This window comes from Martes martes (assembly GCF_963455335.1).
Source record: "Martes martes genome assembly, chromosome: 15".
Classification (NCBI taxonomy): domain Eukaryota; kingdom Metazoa; phylum Chordata; class Mammalia; order Carnivora; family Mustelidae; genus Martes; species Martes martes.
This window is the reverse complement of record NC_137903.1, coordinates 43232964-43252360: the sequence shown is the minus strand read 5'-3', so window position 1 is coordinate 43252360 and position 19397 is coordinate 43232964. Positions and strand designations below refer to the sequence as shown.

General features: G+C 38.1%; 1 protein-coding gene across 2 annotated transcripts in view; it reads right to left on the bottom strand.

Moving 5' to 3' along the window:
- Nucleotides 1-19397, bottom strand: part of PAPPA2 (pappalysin 2) — a gene marked incomplete at both ends in the record, with an annotated part of 273603 nt that overhangs the window by 93876 nt on the left and 160330 nt on the right. For both annotated transcript variants that reach the window (XM_080824978.1, XM_080824979.1), the window contains 2 exons: nucleotides 4156-4372; nucleotides 4574-4709. In XM_080824978.1, the coding sequence (XP_080681104.1) occupies nucleotides 4156-4372; nucleotides 4574-4709 (353 nt within the window). The remainder of the gene's footprint in view (nucleotides 1-4155; nucleotides 4373-4573; nucleotides 4710-19397) is intronic.

The following is a 19397-nucleotide window of genomic DNA, read 5'->3' as shown; positions in this document are numbered from 1 at the left end:
CATCAGTACCACCCTTTCATTACTGACTCCAAGACTTCCCGTCAGGAAGTATGAGGGTCTTGATCCAGTGGGGTGGGAGAGAGTAGGGGGGGGGGTGAGGGAGAACTACTGGCAAAGGCCATGGAATCCTAGAAGATAAATGTTCCAAAGGTAAAAATACTACAGGGTCCTAAAGATACTAGAAGCTTGAGGGCCATGAAATAAACTTTCAGAATAAACAGTGCCATGTAGCAGTATGCCTTGGGCTCACTGGCAACGAAGATAGCAAAATGTTAAAAATAAATGAAAGGCAAGTATTTACCAAATAAATATAAACAGAAGGAAAGCAGGAATGGAAATTTAAATTCCAGACAAGGTAGAATAGAAGGCCAAAAGCATTTAATGGAGCAAAAGGGTTGGCACAAGTTTTGATCCTAATGAAGATAAAAGAGTCACAAGCAGTTATGCACCTAATTCTGTAACATCAAATTATAAAAAGGCAGAACTCTTTGAAATACAAAGAAAAGTTACGGAAGCCCAGTTGTTTGGGAGATGACCGTGCAACCTGTTGCAGAGAAGATGGATAGAAACATCAGTAAGAAAGTGTAAATGTTGAAAAGAAAGGAGTGGCCAGAAGTTTCAACCATTGTAATCAGCCCATGCCCGGGAGGAGATGATGTTCATCCTCAGAAGATTCAATGCTGGTAGATCTGATGCATCTGTCACCCAGTAGGGGGAGAGAAGTTAGGATCAACGTTTCCATTACAGTATGCTCATGTAACTAGAAGAACACAATTCTGTTGTAGGAGAAACCACACACCCACCACCAATTCTTGCCACTATTAGTAAATTCTTCTAGACTTGACTCCGTGAATTTCCAAAGTAGATAAGAGTCCTGATTATCTGGAAGCTAATCCACTCAATTAGGCAAAGTAACTATCAGTGCCTGGAGTGTATCTTGGACACACTCCAAATCCCATTGCATTAATCACAGAAGTGGTTCCCACTACCCGGAGCCAAAGCCCTCAACACAATCCTGGCATGGCTGGGAGTCTGCCTGATTCTCCAGCTCATGGGATGCTGGTGGCAGGTTATGCAGGACCTTTCCCTAAATGGCTAGAGCTAGAAACAGCCAGAGAGCAGAAGTGAACTGAGCTCTAATTGAGTACCAGTGGCCCAAAGCAGGAACACTAAACTTGGTTTTCAAGACTAATGGTTCATAATCAGTAGACTAAGCTGAAAGGGTCTTAAACTGGTAGCCATCATAGCAGAACAAGGAACAAGATGGAGAGAGAGATCAAAGCTAAAGGTCCAAGGTAAGGATCATAAACATCACTGCAGAGCCAGACAGGTTTATTGGCCTTCAGCTGAGATTCTGTTCGGCTGGTTTAAAAATGCAGAGTTGTAGGAGGGACAGGCCATTGGTCATTAATGGTTAAATACAGAATGGATAATACATCCTCTACTGCCAGGCATCTGTCAGCTCTCCATTGCCCATTTTAGTATTAATGGAATTCAGGTCATAAGGGGTAAGAATGAGGCAGCCAGGAATCCCTCTCACTATGCCCAGAATGTGAGGGTTTCATATTATGATCTATCCACATCTACAACTGGGATTGATATAAAGATTTTAAAAAACCAACCTTCTATTTTTTGAGAGTACACGAGAGCAGAGATTTTAAATCTGTTCACAAAGAACATATATGAAATCTATTAGGTTCCCTGTGTATCAAAATTTACTATATTGCACTAATTTGCTGGCTGAGAAGGGAAGCCAATTTGCATGGCTCCTGTCAGTCACATGTGGTTTGGAAATGCTTGTGCATTCCAGATACACTCTGTGTAAACTGGAGAATCATATCCTATTTCTACTGGTTTGCATGCATGCATATAAAACTTGTTTTTCCCACAGTGCCAAATGAAAATAAGTGAACGAGCAGCAGTGATCACAATTGATCAACTTTGTCAGAATTTCACAGCTGTGATGATGAGGGGAATTCTTGTCCCTCAGGTCTAGCGAGGCTATGACTTCTACTTTTTCTGGTTTTCTTAATCAGTTCTGTTCGGTCCAGCATTCAGAGATAAAGTCTGTTACTAACATTTAATGCGGTTCCTGACACCTACTATGTGCCAGGCCCTCTGCTAGGTACTGAAAGATACCACGTAGAATTTCCACTAGAGAGAGCTCAGAGCTTAGTGGAAAGGAACAACAAGTAAACAAACAGTTACCACCCAATGCACTAGCTGTTTCGGCAGCGTGTAGGTTAGGTACAATGCCCTATGGAAACAGGCAAGGAGTCTGCCAAGATTTTATAGAAGAAGGTGAATCCTGATGGTGAAGGGTGAGTTGAAGCAAAAAAGAGCTGGAAGGCATTCAGAAAAGTAGGAACATAATGTGCAAAGACATGAAACTCATCAAGAACACATGTTTCAGGGACCTGAAAGAAGTCTGTATGGCTTGAGGCCAGAGGTAGAGCCAGCAGAGAAAATCATTTGAGAAAACTTAAGAGAGAGGCAATAATTCTAGTAAACAATGTTATTTTAATAGTCTACATTCCTGTGTTAATATTTGAAGATGTTTGCTCAATAAGAATACTTAAGAGTTGCAGACAAATTAACTCATGTTACAATGTCCAACATCCAGACTCTATTCCTTATTGCTTTTCTCTTTCTAGCATTTACAACACCTGGCACACAGTGAGTTCCCAATTAACAAACTATTATTATTGTATGTGGTAGATGGCCTCTAACATGGCCTCTAGGGATGCATGCCCTCGTGCAAACACTTCCCTTTGAGTTGGGCTGGACTTATTGACTCATATCTAATGAAAAGAATTTGCCAAAAGTGATGGATTGTCACTTCCAACATTATGTTATAAAAAGGCTGTAACTTTTTTATGGCCTCCTATAGCTTTTGGGTGGTCTCCTATGTACTCACTCTCTCTGGCTCTTTTTCTTTCTTGGATCATTAGCTGCTGTATCATTGGATCCTCAGGGAGCTTATGGAGAAGCCCATGCGGTAAGGAACCGAACCACGTCTATGTGAGCATGTCTGTTGCTAGTACCAGTATGAGTGAACCTGGATGCAGATCTTCTGAGGCCTGCCAATCACCACATGGGTGAGCTTGAAAGTGAAATTTCCAGCTCCACTTGAGCCTTCGTTATGGTAGCTTTGGTCAACAGCTTGATGGCAACCTCACAAGAGACTAAACCAGTAAGCACCCAGCTGAGTTGCATCCAAACTCCTCACTCATGGAAATTGTGATAAGCCACTAAATTTGGCTATAATTTGCTATGCAGCAAAAGATAACTGATATACTATACACTACCATCTACTCCTAGTCCCTAATCAAAGCAGGGCTTCTAGTATACCTAGTTTGGGCATGGTGGTATCAGAGCTTCTATCTGGTGACTGAGCACTGCCTGGAAACTTTTGTGACTGCAATCCCAATCGCCTGACACCTCACTCCTTGAGGGAATGAACTCGGTTACCTACAGTCCCATTCCACTAATTAGACCACTCATAGAGTCCAGTCCGGCTGTAGCACAGACCACTGTATGGCCTGCTCCCTCCTGCTTCTGGGCCACCCTTGGGCACACCAACACTATAAAGTACAGTCCCTTTACTAATTGATGCAAAGAACTCAGATGACAGCTATCTAGATGATGACAATCACAGATGTCCAGAGAAAGACCTATGTAGATAATATATTCCTGATTTCCATATGTAACTCTAACTGATTATATGACATGCCTTGAAAACTAATTGTGAAACTTGCTGTATACACTGTCCAGGTGGGAACAAGTGGAAAAATATACATTGCTCAGGGAACATTGAGTTTTTGGCAGAGAATTTTTGGCAGTTTATATAACCATGTTGATTTGAAGGCAGTGGTTTTATATGTAAAAAAAGATTTTAAGACCTTGTAAAGATGTTAAATATTTACACAAAAAATTATGCTCAGCTAAGAAAAGAGCAAAATATAAAACCCAAGTGTGCCTTCTATGAGTTGCTCTTTATTTATTTCTTGTCTTTTTAGTAGTTTTTAGACCCACTTTGTAGTTAGTGATTAAGCACCCACTGAAAACAAAATGCTATATATGAAAATGATAGGAGTATATCACAACCACAAAAAAAAAAAAAAAGGAAAAAAAAAGAGAAAGGGGACTCTGTACCTCTGTCCCTGATGATTTTGTCCCTCATGCTCTGGGCTGCACGTATCGAGATTTGGAGGACTTATGTGGGAGGATGTCCTTAGAGCCACCGCTGAGATGCCCACCAATGGGGATGAGAAATTCAGCAGCACTGAGGTGGTCTGGTGGGAGAGGACATTCAGGTGATGGGTCACATTGATAACCAGTGGGTTTTGCTGGCATGACAGCTCATAGGTTCCTGAAGAGAAATAAGGAGATGAATAATACTGTGAGCCATTCATACAGCACCATGTTCCCATATCTAGTATTCCTTTTATCTTCTCAATAGCTGTGTACTATAGTCAAGGTCGCAAACAATATCCAAGACAGACGCCAAGCTGACTCCCGGGTCTACTGGATCATCCTGCAGGGGCCCCGAAGCGATCACTGTCAGACTCACCAAGAGAGTGGTTGTTCCCACTGACATCAGTCAGGTGAACAGTCACTGTTGGCCGCTGATGTTCTCTGAGTACCGGGCCATCAGATGCCAAGAAGATGAAAATTGCCGTGGCCACTCCCGGTCTACTGAAACACACCTGGGTGTAAGCACATATATATGTGAGTCATCATTCCCACCAGGCTCTCAAGGCATGTGTCACACTATTTTTACACTTCTCAGTTCCCCACTTTTAAAGTAAGAACTCCCTTCTCCTTTACTTATGAGAAAAATACGGAGTAGGCACAGAAAGACAGCCGAGGTCACACCAGAAAGCAAAACTGGGTGAAAAAAGGTAACTTTCAGCTACTGAGCATCTCATCTTTTTTTTTGATATATTTTTTTATAACCTCAACTGTTCCTTTTTTCGCTTGGACCCATGTCTTTAAATTTCTCAAGATCACTGAAAGAGAGGATTGCTAGAGACAATAAATCACTGCATAGCCAGTCAATCTTATCTCCAAAGTGGGAGAAGTGGACAGGAGTCACCGAGCTAACATTCTGCTCTGAACTGGCATAGTTCAGAACACAGTTCATCTTTCCCCATCCTCCTGTCTTCCCCCTAAACATTTTTTCTAAACCTCTCACTTAGCATGCAGACTACGACATGAGAGGCAACTCTCATGTTTCTGAGACTAGAAGCTGCCACACTGTTTATTCTCATGCATTTCTGCTGGTGCCTACCCTAACCATGGGTGAAAAATAAGCCAACACTGAGGGACAGGAAATTCAGTTATTTATAAGGAATAATCCTAGATGCTTAGGCTGATTAACAATAAAACAGTCTTTCAAAGCAAACTATGGGAGTTTTGTCCCTGGAAAATCTTTAATATAAAAGAAGACATCTTCAAGATTGGGAAATGACCTGGAGAGCTTATTTCCCACACTGAAATTATTTGATGTAGTAATTCTAGTTTTGTTTTACGTCCTTTAGCTCAATATTACTCTTCATTTCCACTGAAAGTAAATCTCTATGTTACCTGATATTACATGGTTCCTACATTATGAGATTCTGGAGCTGGACCTTACAAAATTCTCTGTGCCTTTCTGTGGCTTTTTATCTGGTTCTGAGGGTGACAACGCGCCAGGAAAACTATCCTCAGGGTTAAAGAAGGGTATATCTAGTGGCAGGGACCTTTTCTAAAACTGGGGAGGACAAGGATAAAACACGTTTTCCATTTTACCAAGAATTCTTCCTTGTGTGGAGGCTGATTTTTCCTGAGTCTTGGTGGTGTGTTTATGGAGTGTCGGTTTGCACTGCTGGCTTAATTAGGGGGATTTTATGAGTTGCAGTGGTCAATGCAACACAGCTCTCCCTTCTTCCTCTCCTCCTTTGAGGGAAAGACCAGCCACACTCTCTTTTTACAGTGTCTTTTTCCCCCTCGTTTCATTTCCCCTCTTTGAAGTAAAAAATATTCCTTTATAACTTAAGAAATAGCCAGTCCCATAGGTTATGGCTTGCAATACGAGGTCCTTTGTCCCTGACTGGATGAGGGCTAGACATGAAACATACCATAAGGTAACCAAGAGTCTAACTCAAAGCCCTCAACTGCAGCAGCAAAGGACATCAAAGTCCCTTGGGACCAAAGAGGTCCCACAACCTCTTCCTTTTCCTACACCACAAAAGAGACTTGAGTACTGAAAGAAAGTTCTGGGTTGTTTCCTGAGCCAGGAACAGGAGTCCAAACAAGTACATGGTGGCTTTACCCCAGTAGGCCTCAGACTTGAAGAGTGGGGTGGGTTCAACAGGGAACAGGAGCGCTCAGTCTTCCCGCCTTCTCTTGGGCCCCCAAATGGACACCATCCACCTGAAACTAATTAGTAGGGGTTGGTCTTATGATGGTGTGGATTTCTCTGTCCTGAGGTCCTGTGCCCAAAAACTCCAGCTCATTTTGCATCTCCTGGCAACATGCCTCCTTGCTCTAAGGGTCTTTGAACCAAATCCCCTTGAACCTTCCAGCCTGCTCCTGGTGGCAGCGTCTCTGTGCCATGATCTGTGGGAAAGGCTAGGCCAGGATTTCTAGGCCATGACTTAAGCAGGAAACCACAGGTAAGACTCACAAAAGAAGAACAGGCCCAAGAATGTTGGGCTACATGAAGCAAAAAGAGACAAGGGTTTGGTCAAGGTACAGGATGCTGAGTCTGTGGCATTTCCTCTCTTCGTGACACAGATGTAACTGAATGTGGTTCTCAGCTAAATACCAGATATGCCCACGACAGCAACCAGATGCAAAAAACATATGAACTCTCATCTGACTTTTGGAGCCTCTAAAGCAGAGACTAGATTGAATCCACACATGTGTGCATAGCCATTCTGAGCCAGGGTGAAAAGAACCAAGTAAGTTCACTGTTCTGGAGAAAGGGTTGGCCAGGCAGAAACCTCAGTCTGACTCTTAGCTCCATCCCTACTAACTGGTTAAGGCTGAGCAATCCTTCCTTCCCCTCTGAGCCTAGGGTCCTTCTTTTGCACATCTGAAACACAGACTACTACCTACTTCATGAAGCTATGATGAGGATTAAATGAAATCATGTGAAAGTTGTTCTATAGGACAGTGCCCATCATCTAGTAAGAACTCAACGTTCAGAAATTAGTTCACAAAATAATTCCTATTTCCAAAGAGAAATATTTTTTCATTTCATTTACACTTCCAGAAGACAAGGGTAAAGAAAAAAATTTAAAAATGAAACACAAACTGTATATTTCGGTGTATAGAGAATTATGCTTTTCTAAAACCTGTAGGCTAAAGAATTTCATCTATGCTATATTAAATCAGCATTTGTAGAAATCTGAACTGGTAAACCAGGTTCTACTTCTAGAGCTATTGGCAATATCCAAGGCTTTTGGTATAGAATCTAGCTCTAGTTTATTAATGGAATCTATGAAAAATATATTTTATATACACAACTCTTTTAGATTTTTTTAGAAAATTCAGTTCAATAGGTGTTTATCAAAAAAACCTACTTTTGCTATACATATATAGACAAAAAAAACCTTATCAAATTGACAGTATAATTAGAATGTTGAGTGTATTCCTTATTTAAACAAAGATGGTTATTTTTATTGAGGTATAATTAGCATAGAGTGTTACATTAGTTTCCAGTGTACAACTGGATTTTATAATTCTATGCACTAGTGCACTGTGCACTATGCACACATATATGTGCTTATGTGCACTATGCACTATGCGCTGTGCACTAGCCAGTGCTCAGTCACCAACATTTCAACAATCTTACTGACTATATCCCCTATGCTATACCTTTCATCTCTGTGACTTACTTTGTAACTGGAAGTTTGTCCCTCTTACTTTATCTCTTTATCCACTACACCCGTCCCCTCACTCACCTCCTCTCTGCCAACCATCTGTTTGTTCTTTGTATTTAAGAATCTGGCTTTTTAGTTTGTCTCTTTTTGTTTGTTTGTTTGTTCATTGGTTTTGTTTCTTATATTCCACATAGGGTGTCTGTCTTTCTCTGACTGGCTTATCTCACTTAGCATCAAACCCTCCGGCTCCATCCATGTTGTTGCAAATAGCAAGCTTTCATTCTTTTTTATGACTGAGTAATATTCCATTGTATATCTCTAAATCAATCAATCAATCTATCTATCATCTGTCACATCTTCTTTATCCATTCATTTATTGACGGACATTTGGGTTGCTCCCATGTCTTGGCTATTGCAAATAATGCTGCTGTAAACATAGGGGTGCATATATTTTTTGCATTAGTGTTTTCATTTCCTTTGGGTAAATACCCAGCAGTGGAATTACTGGATTGTATGAGGCTTCTATTTTTAATTTTGAGGAACCTCCATACTGTTTTCCACAGTGTCTGCATCAATTTGCATTCCCACCAACAGTACATGAAGGTTCCTTTTTCTCCACATCCTCACCAACACTTGTTCTTTCTTGTCTTTTTGAATCTAGTCATTCTAACAGGTGTGAGGTGATATCTCATTGTGTTTTTGATTTGCCTTTCCCTGACGAAGAGTGACGTTGAGCATCAAAGATGTATTTTTAAAAGTTTCTCTCCCACAGCTAAATCACAGATATGTTAACATAATATTATAGCCCACACTATTTTCACTATATACAAAACATACAATGAACTTTAAGTTTCTGGATATAAAAGATAGTTATCTGCTGGAATGGAGACTTTGGCAACATGAAGTGCTACTTATTCGACCCCATGCCACTTCTGCCAGTACAGTGTGACATTTGTCTCATCAACACCCCAAATGCATTGTGTGATTAGCTTCCCCTTCAGGAAAAGAGCATCAAATACACCCCCTGGGGAACTACTCAGATCTGAAATGAGCAGCAGGCATCCCTCAAGAGAGAAATCCAAGATACTAAGAGGTCAAAGGGGTCATTAGCTTCATGTGCAGTGTTTTATTATTTAACAAGATTATATTCATGTGTTACACTAGCAATACAAAATTAATTAGAACTTGGCTCTTATGAAGAAAAACTATAGCTAGATGTTAGAAAGGTGACAGAATCTTTCAGAAGAGCAAGTATTTCTCAGGACTGAGGAATGGTCTCAAGATAGAGGATCCAGTGAAATTAGACAGTGAACCCATTGCAAAATACTCTGAAACAGAGAAACACAGATTGGAGAAATAGGTAGACAGACAGATTGATAGATACTGACTGACGTACAGATGTGGAAAACAAGTCCACCACACAAAATGGCTTTTTTTTTGTCTAAAGCCTGAACATTAACTACTGGACGGAACATCTGGCTACTGGTGAGGGGTAAGACTGAAAGAATGTTTCCCTCGTGAAGAACTGTTTGGGCCTAAGAAATCCCTCTTCAATCTGCCTACTGGGTACAGACACAGTCACTCAATATACTCCCAAGCCAAGTATTTCAACTTCCAGGTCATCCTTTCTGGTGGTCACTGGATAGCGGATCCTGAAACTATACCACAAACTTGAAAATAATCTTTTCTGAGGTTTTTAAATGCTTTTGGTTAGTTACTAGGTTGTTATTTTTTTCTGTGCCTTTCCAGTTTCACGCATCTATGGCATCTCCTGATTCCAGAGAGAAAGGGAAGGCCCTTGAAGACAAGAAAGAGGCAGACACTGTATTCTCTTTGTATAGCACTTGACAGTGTGCCAAGGATGATCTCATGTCTTGCTGGAGCCTCCATAAAATTCCTTGGTTTTTTATTCCTATCTGGGATTTATACCTATAATATCCCCAGGACACAAAGGTTATATTATAGAAGTGGAAAGTAGATTCTGAGGAGCTTAAGTGACTTCTTCTAGCAAAATACTAGAGAAGTAGGAATTTGGGTTTTCCAACTTCAAGTTGTGTATTCTTTTGACTGCCCAGTGGGTCTTAATTTGGGGTGAGCAGGAAGTCACAGATTCCCTAGAAAATTTATTGATACTCATAACCTCTATTTCCCTAAAAATGAAGTCACATAAACACGTAGGCATAAAAGCTTTATACAATTGCTAGGAGCTAAGTGAACCCTTTAAAAGCCATTTGTAGTCCAGTTAGGGATCAGCAGAAATCAGATTAAGAATGCTTGCACTATTAGGGTCAGTTGATGGAACATCCCACTCTTGATTTCAGCTCAGGTCATGATCATGGGGGTCCTGGGATTGAGCTCCATGTCCAGTTCTGTGCTCAGTGGAGAGTCTATTTGAGGATTCTCTCTCCCTCTCCCTCTGCCTCCCCCCACCTCAAATAAAATAAATAAAGAATGCTTGCACTATTGGTTGAGCCATATGCCTTTTTTGTAGGTGAAAAATTATCAAATGTTTCATATGGCCTACCCAATAATATTGCTATCTGTGTAGACTTCACAAATTTGACAAGTTTATTAATTAATTCTCAAAGTTTCAGGCGATCTTTTTTTAAAGGCTTTTTTTTTTTTTTAAGATTTTATTTATTTATTTGACAGACAGAGATCACAAGTAGAGGCAGGCGAGGGGCGGGGAAAGCAGGCTCCCCGATGAGCAGAGAGCCTGATGCAGGGCTTGATCCCAGGACCGTGAGATCCATGACCTGAGCCGAAGGCAGAGGCTTTAACCCACTGAGCCACCCAGGCACCCCAAGTTTCAGGGGATCTTACCTGACATTCAAAACTAATGGAGGAAGGGAGGCTCTGAGGCAACTAGCCTCTTGCTACTGAGCTGTCTCAGTTGTTTCCATACTTGAGGATGTGAGTCAAAATGGGGAAGGAGTTTTGAACCTGGTCTTACTTCCTGTCTCCCTTGGTATTAGTCAAAACCCAGGTGATATCCTATGTTATGTTCCTTCACAGGACAAGTAAGGCTATAAACACCATGAGTTTATGTGATTCTCTTTTCAGAAGAGTGAAGTCAAGTTGTCATTTTGTGAAATGAAGATGGAACCACTATTATGACCCCACCATCCAGAGGGAGACATTTGAAAATATATGACCCAGCAAGTCAGTGGAAGGGCTCAGATAAGAATCAGCTTGTTGTCTCAGTTCCATCTAACAGCATTTCCTCATCTGTGATTCCAGACACCAGGGCTAAGTCTGCAGAGAATCTGTGTTAGAAGAGCTTGTGGGAGTCAGAAGGGAGCTTAGAAAGAGGCGAACCAAATCTGTAGCAAATAGTGCAGTGTGGGCGTCCACCATGTGATCTGGGAGACACTGTGAGACCACTTCCTTCATGACTGAGCACTCAGCCCACAGCAAAGTCTACTTCTGAGGAGACTTTGCCCTCTGAGGAAGGAAGACTCCAGAAGCTTATGCTACTTCTCTGGAGAAACCCATGTCCAGTGACCTTTAGGTAAGAGTGAGTGGTGTACAAGGTAGAAGAACTCTGGGGGCTATCCCAGCTCCCTTTGGGATGTTGATGCCTTCACATGGCTGTCTCACAGCCCGTCTCTCTCTGTACTCCCCTGGTTCTTTCATTCCCTCACAGGTGTTGATCTTAGGGAAAGTCCTTGATAAAGTTCACCTCAGAATCTGAATCCTGGGGACACTCCACACAAGACAAACTCTGAGACTGAGGAAGGGTATTATAGAATATATATGGAGAATGCTTTCTGGGGAGCAAGAATGCGTAAGTGAGGGGATGAAGGGGCACACTGTAGAGCCAGGCAAGCTTCTCCCACCTCTGGTTGAAAAACATTGCCATCCCAATTATTCATGAAGCTTAGACTTGGCTAGGATGTCACGTCTAAAGCCTGAAAAAGCTTCTGTGCAAAATAAATAAAAAGTTAGATTAGTAAGAATCAGATAAGAAAGTGGAAAATGAGTGATTTCCCCTCTAGGGATAAACTGTTGAGCCACTGGGAGATGGAATTCCTCTTTCGATGCACTAGACCTGTTTTTGGTAAAAATGAAAATCATATATACATAGTCACTTTTGCCTTTGCAGGTTTCCTAGGGAATGTAGGGATCTACATAGGTTAATTTTCTAAACAGAAGATTTTCATTTGAAAGGCAAGAACTCTTTAGAAATTTCAGTGATGTGTACAGAAATAATTCCAATACCTATTATAAAGGTTCCTGTCCTCTTAACCAGGGGATCCTGTACTTAACTGAATTTTCGCTTGGTAAATTGGAGGCATCACTTTGAACATCAGTTATTTTCCTGAGTGCTAAAATAACAATCCTCTAAGGCAGTACTCTTTAAACTTTAATGTACATACAGATCGCCTGAGGGTCTTGTTAAAATGCCAATTCTGATTTAGCAGAGCTGAGATTCTGTATTCCTACCTAGCTCTCAGGTGATGCTGATGCTTTTGGATGCCAACCATATTTTGAGTAGCCAGGCTCTAAAGGCATCAGTAGATATACTTACCTTTGCCCTTAGCATTTGATAGCCTAGGACTGCAGTTCTTTTATTATTCATATTTATTATCCCATTCTTCTTTTAAATTCACCATCAAGCTGAAATTATAATACAGTACTGAAAGGAATCATCTAGTCCAAATGCCTCACTTTAAAGCTAAGAAAATTGATGTCCAAGAAGATTATATGATTTATATAAGGTCATTTGACTGCTCAATGGTAAAAATAGGGCTTATAATACTGTTCCTCTGAATATAGGTCTTCTTCCAGTTTCTATATCTCCTACCAATTTGCTGCTCTTTTTCTATAGCAGACTGAAAATTCAGATCATTGATATTACTAAAATTCTAGGTAAAGTAAACAGACTTTAATGAAATGTCCTGTCAACTTTCCTATGAACAAAGTCAAAGAATCCAAAGTAATGATGGGACTTGGTGCCTTCTATCTACAAGCTTTTTCTTTTTTGCTAAATTATGAAATCTGTTCAGTTTTCCGGATGGTTGAAGTTAACTCTGAATAAAGGATTAGTATCCGTCTGATTATATAAAAAAAGAATTATAAGTTTTCTCAAATTTAGCAAAAACAAAACCAAACAAGATGCTCATTTAAATATGAAGATCAGAGATACAATAAATATTTTTGCTCAGTATAAGTAGGCTTTGAATATAGCACAAGACTTACTTATACTAAAAAATTCTTCACTGTTTATTTGAAGTACTTTTTTTTCTGCAATTTAAAGTTGGCAAGATATGAGAATGCACAATTTTTTCAAAATGAAGAGATAAAAGAAGAAGAGCAGAGAAATTTAAAAAAGGAATGGAAGAAAGGATTTTGTAGGTGTTTGCATATAAAGAAAAATAGAGAAGACCTGGTAAGAGTGGTGGACACTTTTGGAAGCTAATAGAGAGTACATATTTCTATGTACAGATGGGACCTTAATTTCTTAATGAAAAAAGGTTCTTTCTTTAAGTGCTTCCTAAAAAAATGTAGGGCCAAGAGAAGAAGAAGAAGAAAAACCTCGAATAACGACAGAGCTGACACAATAAAAGTTGCTATCCTCTGAAAAATCAGTGGTAGAAACAAACAAACAAAAAGCTACTAAAAGTTCCTGATTTTAAAGAGAATTTATGAGGTATTACAAAATACTTAGGGCAGACTGACGACGAAAGCCCTATATGTCAACATTTATTGGCCACAATCAAAGCAGTACCTAGAGGGAAAAATTATGGAACAGTGAAAACAAATTATCCAATGTTTGACACAAGAAGCTAGAAAGGAACATCAGTGTGAATCCAGAGAAACAGGAAAAAAGAAAATAATAAAAATAAAGATAGAAATCAGTGAATTGGAGAACCAAGACTAGAATGAAGAGAAAAATAAACAAAAGTAAAAATTGTTCTTTGAAGAAACCCAGACATGAGTAATCAAGAAAAACAGGAGAAATCAGAAGGCTTAAAAACACACATTATAAATATAGTGGCAACTATAGCTGAACTAGAGATGAGACAGAGTAAAAATACATTATGAACAGTATTTGAATATGAGGAAGAAATTAGTAAATTTATGGAAATATTAAATAGTCCACAATTGGAAAGGAGAAATTAAACATATTAATAAAAATCAAAGAAAGTTAAATGACAAACATAAATCTTTCCTCAGGCAAACTCCAAACCCAGTTGGTTTTACAGGTGGATCCTGCCAAATTTGGAAGGAACAGATAACCCTAATTTTATACAGGTGGTTTCAGAACATATAAGAGAGAAACTGCCCAATCAACTTTATGAGGCTTGTGTAATCTGAATAGTCAAGAAAGAAATATACAAACTAAGTCCATAAATAAATATAAATGCAAAAATCCAAAGCAAAAGATTAACCAATAAAATCCAAAAGCATATTTAAAATGTAATATATAACAAGTAGGTTCATGCCACAAAGGCAAAAATGACTTGATATCTAAAAAAAAAAGTTATCAGTATGATTTCAACATAATGATGAATCAAAGGAGAAAAATCATATGATCATACCAACTGATACAAATCAAGTGTTTGATTAAGTTCAGCTCACATATACCAGTATGTTTTCCAAGAGGCAGAAGAAGTGATCCAAGACTTGTTCTAAAATTTATATAGAAAAAGAAATGTTCATGAATAATGAATAGCTAATTCAATTTTTAAAATGCAAAAAAAAAAAAAGTGGAAGAAGGTAAGAACATGCCCTACCAGATATATTTAGGTAGTAGAAGTCATAGTACTAAAAACAGTGTATTTCTGGTGTAGGGAACATGAAAATAGGTCAATGACATAGAGCAGAGTGTTAAAAAAAAAAAGTTTCAAGTCTATTTAAGAAATTAGTATATAATCAACATGGCAGTGTGAATCATCAGAGCAATGATGTAAAGTTTTAATGGTTGAGATTAGAAATTGACTTATATTTAAGGGAAAAAAGTAGAAACCTACCGCATTCTACATACAAAAACAAATTTCAATTCTGTTAAACAGTAAACTTCAAAAGGCAAAACTACAAAACAAACATAAGAAGGTAAAAAATATTTTTGTAATCTAAGAAAAAATTAATAAATTTGCCTATGTTACAATTAAATAAAAGAGGAATACTAAATGCTTGATAATTATTTTTGATAAGGGGATCCTCTACCTCACTCATAATCAAATCAAAAAAATGCATAATATAACAACGAGATATCACTTTGTTCCCACGAGATTTACTAATTTTAGGTAATTCGATAATATTATGTTCATGCAAGGATATGTGGAAATGGGTGCACCATTCTCATTTGTCTTGAGACAATTAAGTTTAATTTCAATTCCATATCTATATGTATGTCTCTATCTTTGGGTGTACTTCGGGGCCATCTTGTTCCATTGATTTGTCTATTCATTGATATTTTATCCATTATAATTTTGTGATATATTTTGATACTTGGCAGAGTCAGGCCCCCTTCATCACTAAGCTTTGGCAGAATTTCCATTAAAAACATTAAAATCAACTTCATAATTCTTTAAAAGTTTTTTACTAAAATTTTTGCCAGGATTATGTGAAGTTTAAGATTTAGGGAGAATTGACCCCCATGTGATATTGAGTCCTTCTATACAGGACCAGTCTGTGCCTCTTCGTTTATTCAAGCCTTCATGGTGTCTTCATATAGAGCTTTCATTCTTCTTTCTTAACATTTATTCCTAGATATTTTACTACCTTGACTGCTATTATAAATGAACTCTTTTCTTTAATCATATTTTCTCATTGATCATTGTTTAAAATTGAAGGTTTTATTTGCTTTTATCTTAATTTTGTACTAAACCATGATATTAAATGAAGTAATTTTCAAGTTGTTTCCTCTTTTCAAACATCAACTCAATTTATGAGAAAATAATTTGAGTTTTACTTCTCTCACATTTTATGTTTCATTTCTTTTGTATCTCAGAAAGTATAGAATTCAAAGTCTACCATTGACTATTTCCAGAGAAAGTAAAATAACAGTGGTGATATAGGAGTTTTTTTCTACTTTACCAATTTCTCCTCTTCTCTGTTATTTCCTTTATACTTTCACCATGACTTTAATTTGACCTTTTGCTAATTAAGATGGACACTGAGATTATTGATTTTATACTTCTTATTTTCCAAATATAGATATTTAAAGCTCTAAATCTCCCTGGAAGTACTATTTTAATCATTTCTCATAAATTCTGAAATGTTGTTTCATTATCATTCAGATCAAAATGTTTTCTAATTTCCCCCATAAAACCCTCTCTGACCTATGGGTCATTTAGAAATGTACTGCTTGATTACCAAGAAATTGGAGATTTCCTAGACATACTGTTATTCATTTCATATTTAATTCTGTTAAGGTCAGAGAAGGTACTCTGTATGACTATAATCATTACAAATTTATTAAGACTTGTTTATGGTCTAGTATATAACCTATTTGGTGAATGTACCATAATGCATTCTGCATACGTAGTATTTCTACAAATGTCAAAGTAGGTCAAGGTACTTGAGAATGATCTTCAAATCTTGTATATTTGTCCTGATTTTTTTTGTCTACTTACTATCTCAATGACTTAGAGATGATAAAAATCTCCAATTATGAGTATGGATTTGACTATTTGTCTATTAGTTCTATCAATGTTTAATTCATTTCCTTTGAGTCTCTGTTCTTAGGTGCTTCTATTTTATTACAATTAAGATTGTTCAGTATTTTTGGTAAATCGACTTGCTTATCATTACTAAACATTCCTCTTTATCTCCAGTAATATTCTATTGTATCAGATATCAGCATAGCACAAAAATTTGCTTATGCTTCGAGTTTACATGGTATATAATTTCTCCCTTTCACTTTCATTCTGCATGCCTTTATATTTAAAGTGTGTTTTCATAAACGGTATATAATTGATTCTTTCCATCTTATGTATGCTGACAATCTCTGCCTTTTACATGGCACTTTTTAGAAAACTTCGCATTTAATGTAATCAATAATACAGTTGATTTTAAGTCTACCATCTTGGTATTTGTTTTTATTAATTATTTCTTAGCTCCTCTTTTCCTACCTTCTTTTGAGTGAATCAAGTTATTTTACTACTCTATTAAGCTTCTCTTTTAACTTGCTACCAATAGCTATTTGTGTATATGTGTATTTTTTAATGACCGTTCTGGAAATTATAATATGTCTAACTTATTACAATCTACATTCAAATAATACTACTATCTCATAGGGTAAGGACCTTACAGCAGTATTACTCCACTTACCACTTGTGCCTTATATTATTTCTTCACAGGAGAATTCAGTCAAGCTGTTATTGAGGTTGCTCAACTTCCCTTTTCACCCACTCATGCTTCCTTCCCCTCTTTTTCATAGATGTTGATACCCAGCCCACTCCTTAATAAACATCCTACATACTAAGCCCCATCTTAATTTTAGTATACGTGCTGCCAAAGTGAGCACCCAAGTTCCATTTCAGAATCTACTTCCTAGAGAATCCAACCTACCACAAACAAAAAAATAACCAAATCTCCCCCATCTTTGAAAAATTCCTTTTGACGCGGTTTCAACTCAACCTACAGTTCATCATTTATAAAGTTTTACAGGAAGAGTTAATTTGTGGCCTCTGTTCACCCCCCCTTTCAATCTAACCCAGCGCACAGTCCTACTTACTTACCTTTGTGCCACGTCATAAGTAGTACAGTAGTCTGCCCTATCCACAGATTCCAGTGGACCCCCAGTGGATGCCTAAAACCACAATAGTACCAAACCCCATATATATACTATGCATTTTCCTATACATACATACCTACAATAATAATTAATTTATAAATTAGGCACAGTACGAGATTAACAAGTAGTAATAAAATAGAACAATTATAACAATGTGTTGTAATAAAAATTATGTGAACAACTCTCCCTCAAAATATCATTGTACTTCATCTTGTGATGATGTGAGATAATAAAATGCCTACATGATGAGATGAAGTGAGGTGAATGACCCAAGCATTATGACGTAGCACTAGGCTACTATTGATCTTGTGACAATTTGTCAGAGGAGGGTCATCTCCTCTTCAACTAAACTTCAACTAAAACTGAGAAAGTGAAACCACAGATAAGGGGATACTACTGTATTATCAATATGCTCCCAAATTGCCAAGGCTAAGACCTAACATCCCATCATTGATTCAAGGAATCACCAAACATTTTGAACATTATAACAAAGAGGCTCTGTGCTCAGGGCTTGACATACAACCATAACTGTGCATAGTTTCTGCCCACAAGGTCCTTAGATAGAGGCCATCAGATGGAGAGGGAGAAACAAGAACAACAAAGTATACAAATACTGTGATAGAAGACTCTATTGAGGCATATATGAAGATGTTATCAGTTATACTAAGAGGGCCTTAGGAAAGAAGTTCAGAAAAGGCTGCACTTTATCAAAGAAATAATCCTGATTGCTTCTTTGCCTTTTGGCTAAGATCAAATGTAGTATCTGTTACTATCAGTATAAAAGAAATAATGTTTGAGTCCAATCTTAGAAGATGAATATGTGTATCTTGGAGAGATAAAAGGGAGAAAGCATTTATAGAGAAAGAAAAGCACAAGTTCCCTACCTGAAAGGTTATGGAGATGTGAAAACCTTGGAGTATTCCAGCACAGAAAGCAATTTATTATGCCTAAAATGATTAAGACCTAGAATGTGTGTGTGTGTGTGTGTGTGTGTGTGTGTGTGTGTGTGTATAGAGGAGTGGTATGGAAGACGGGATAAATGGCAGAATTCAATGAGATAATGTTTATCTCTACCTCCCTATGTCCAGTCACCAGGTCCTTTTGAGCCTGTTTTGTACTTTACTGTGTCTGTAGCATATGACTTATGACATTCTATATTCTAGAATATTTGTGTAAACATGCCCACTGCAGTGTATGTTACTTAAGAGTAAAGATGGTGACTCATTCAGCTTTTGGACCCCTCTCTAGTACGATATTTTGTTCATTTTAGGCAATATTTACTGAGTAGAATTAAAATTGGCACTGTTATGATGTGGAAACAAGGCAAATGGCTAACACTATCTATAGTATTGAATGGACACATGATACAGAGCAGAGGTCAGCATGCTATTATCCATGGGCCAGATCTGACCCACTGCCTGGTTTTGTATAGTCTGTGAGCTAAGAATGTTTTTTGTATTTTCAAATGGTTGAAAAAAGTCAAAGAAAAACAATGTGAATAATGTGAAAATCTCAATGAGATACCACCTCACACCAGTCAGAATGGCTAAAATTAACAAGTCAGGAAATGACAGATGTTGGCGAGGATGCAGAGAAAGGGGAACCCTCCTACACTGTTGGTAGGAATGCAAGCTGGTGCAACCACTCTGGAAAACAGCATGGAGGTTCCTCAAAAAGTTGAAAATAGAGCTACCTTATGACCCAGCAATTGCACTACTGGGTATTTACCCTAAAGATACAAACGTAGTGATCCGAAGGGGCACGTGAACCCGAATGTT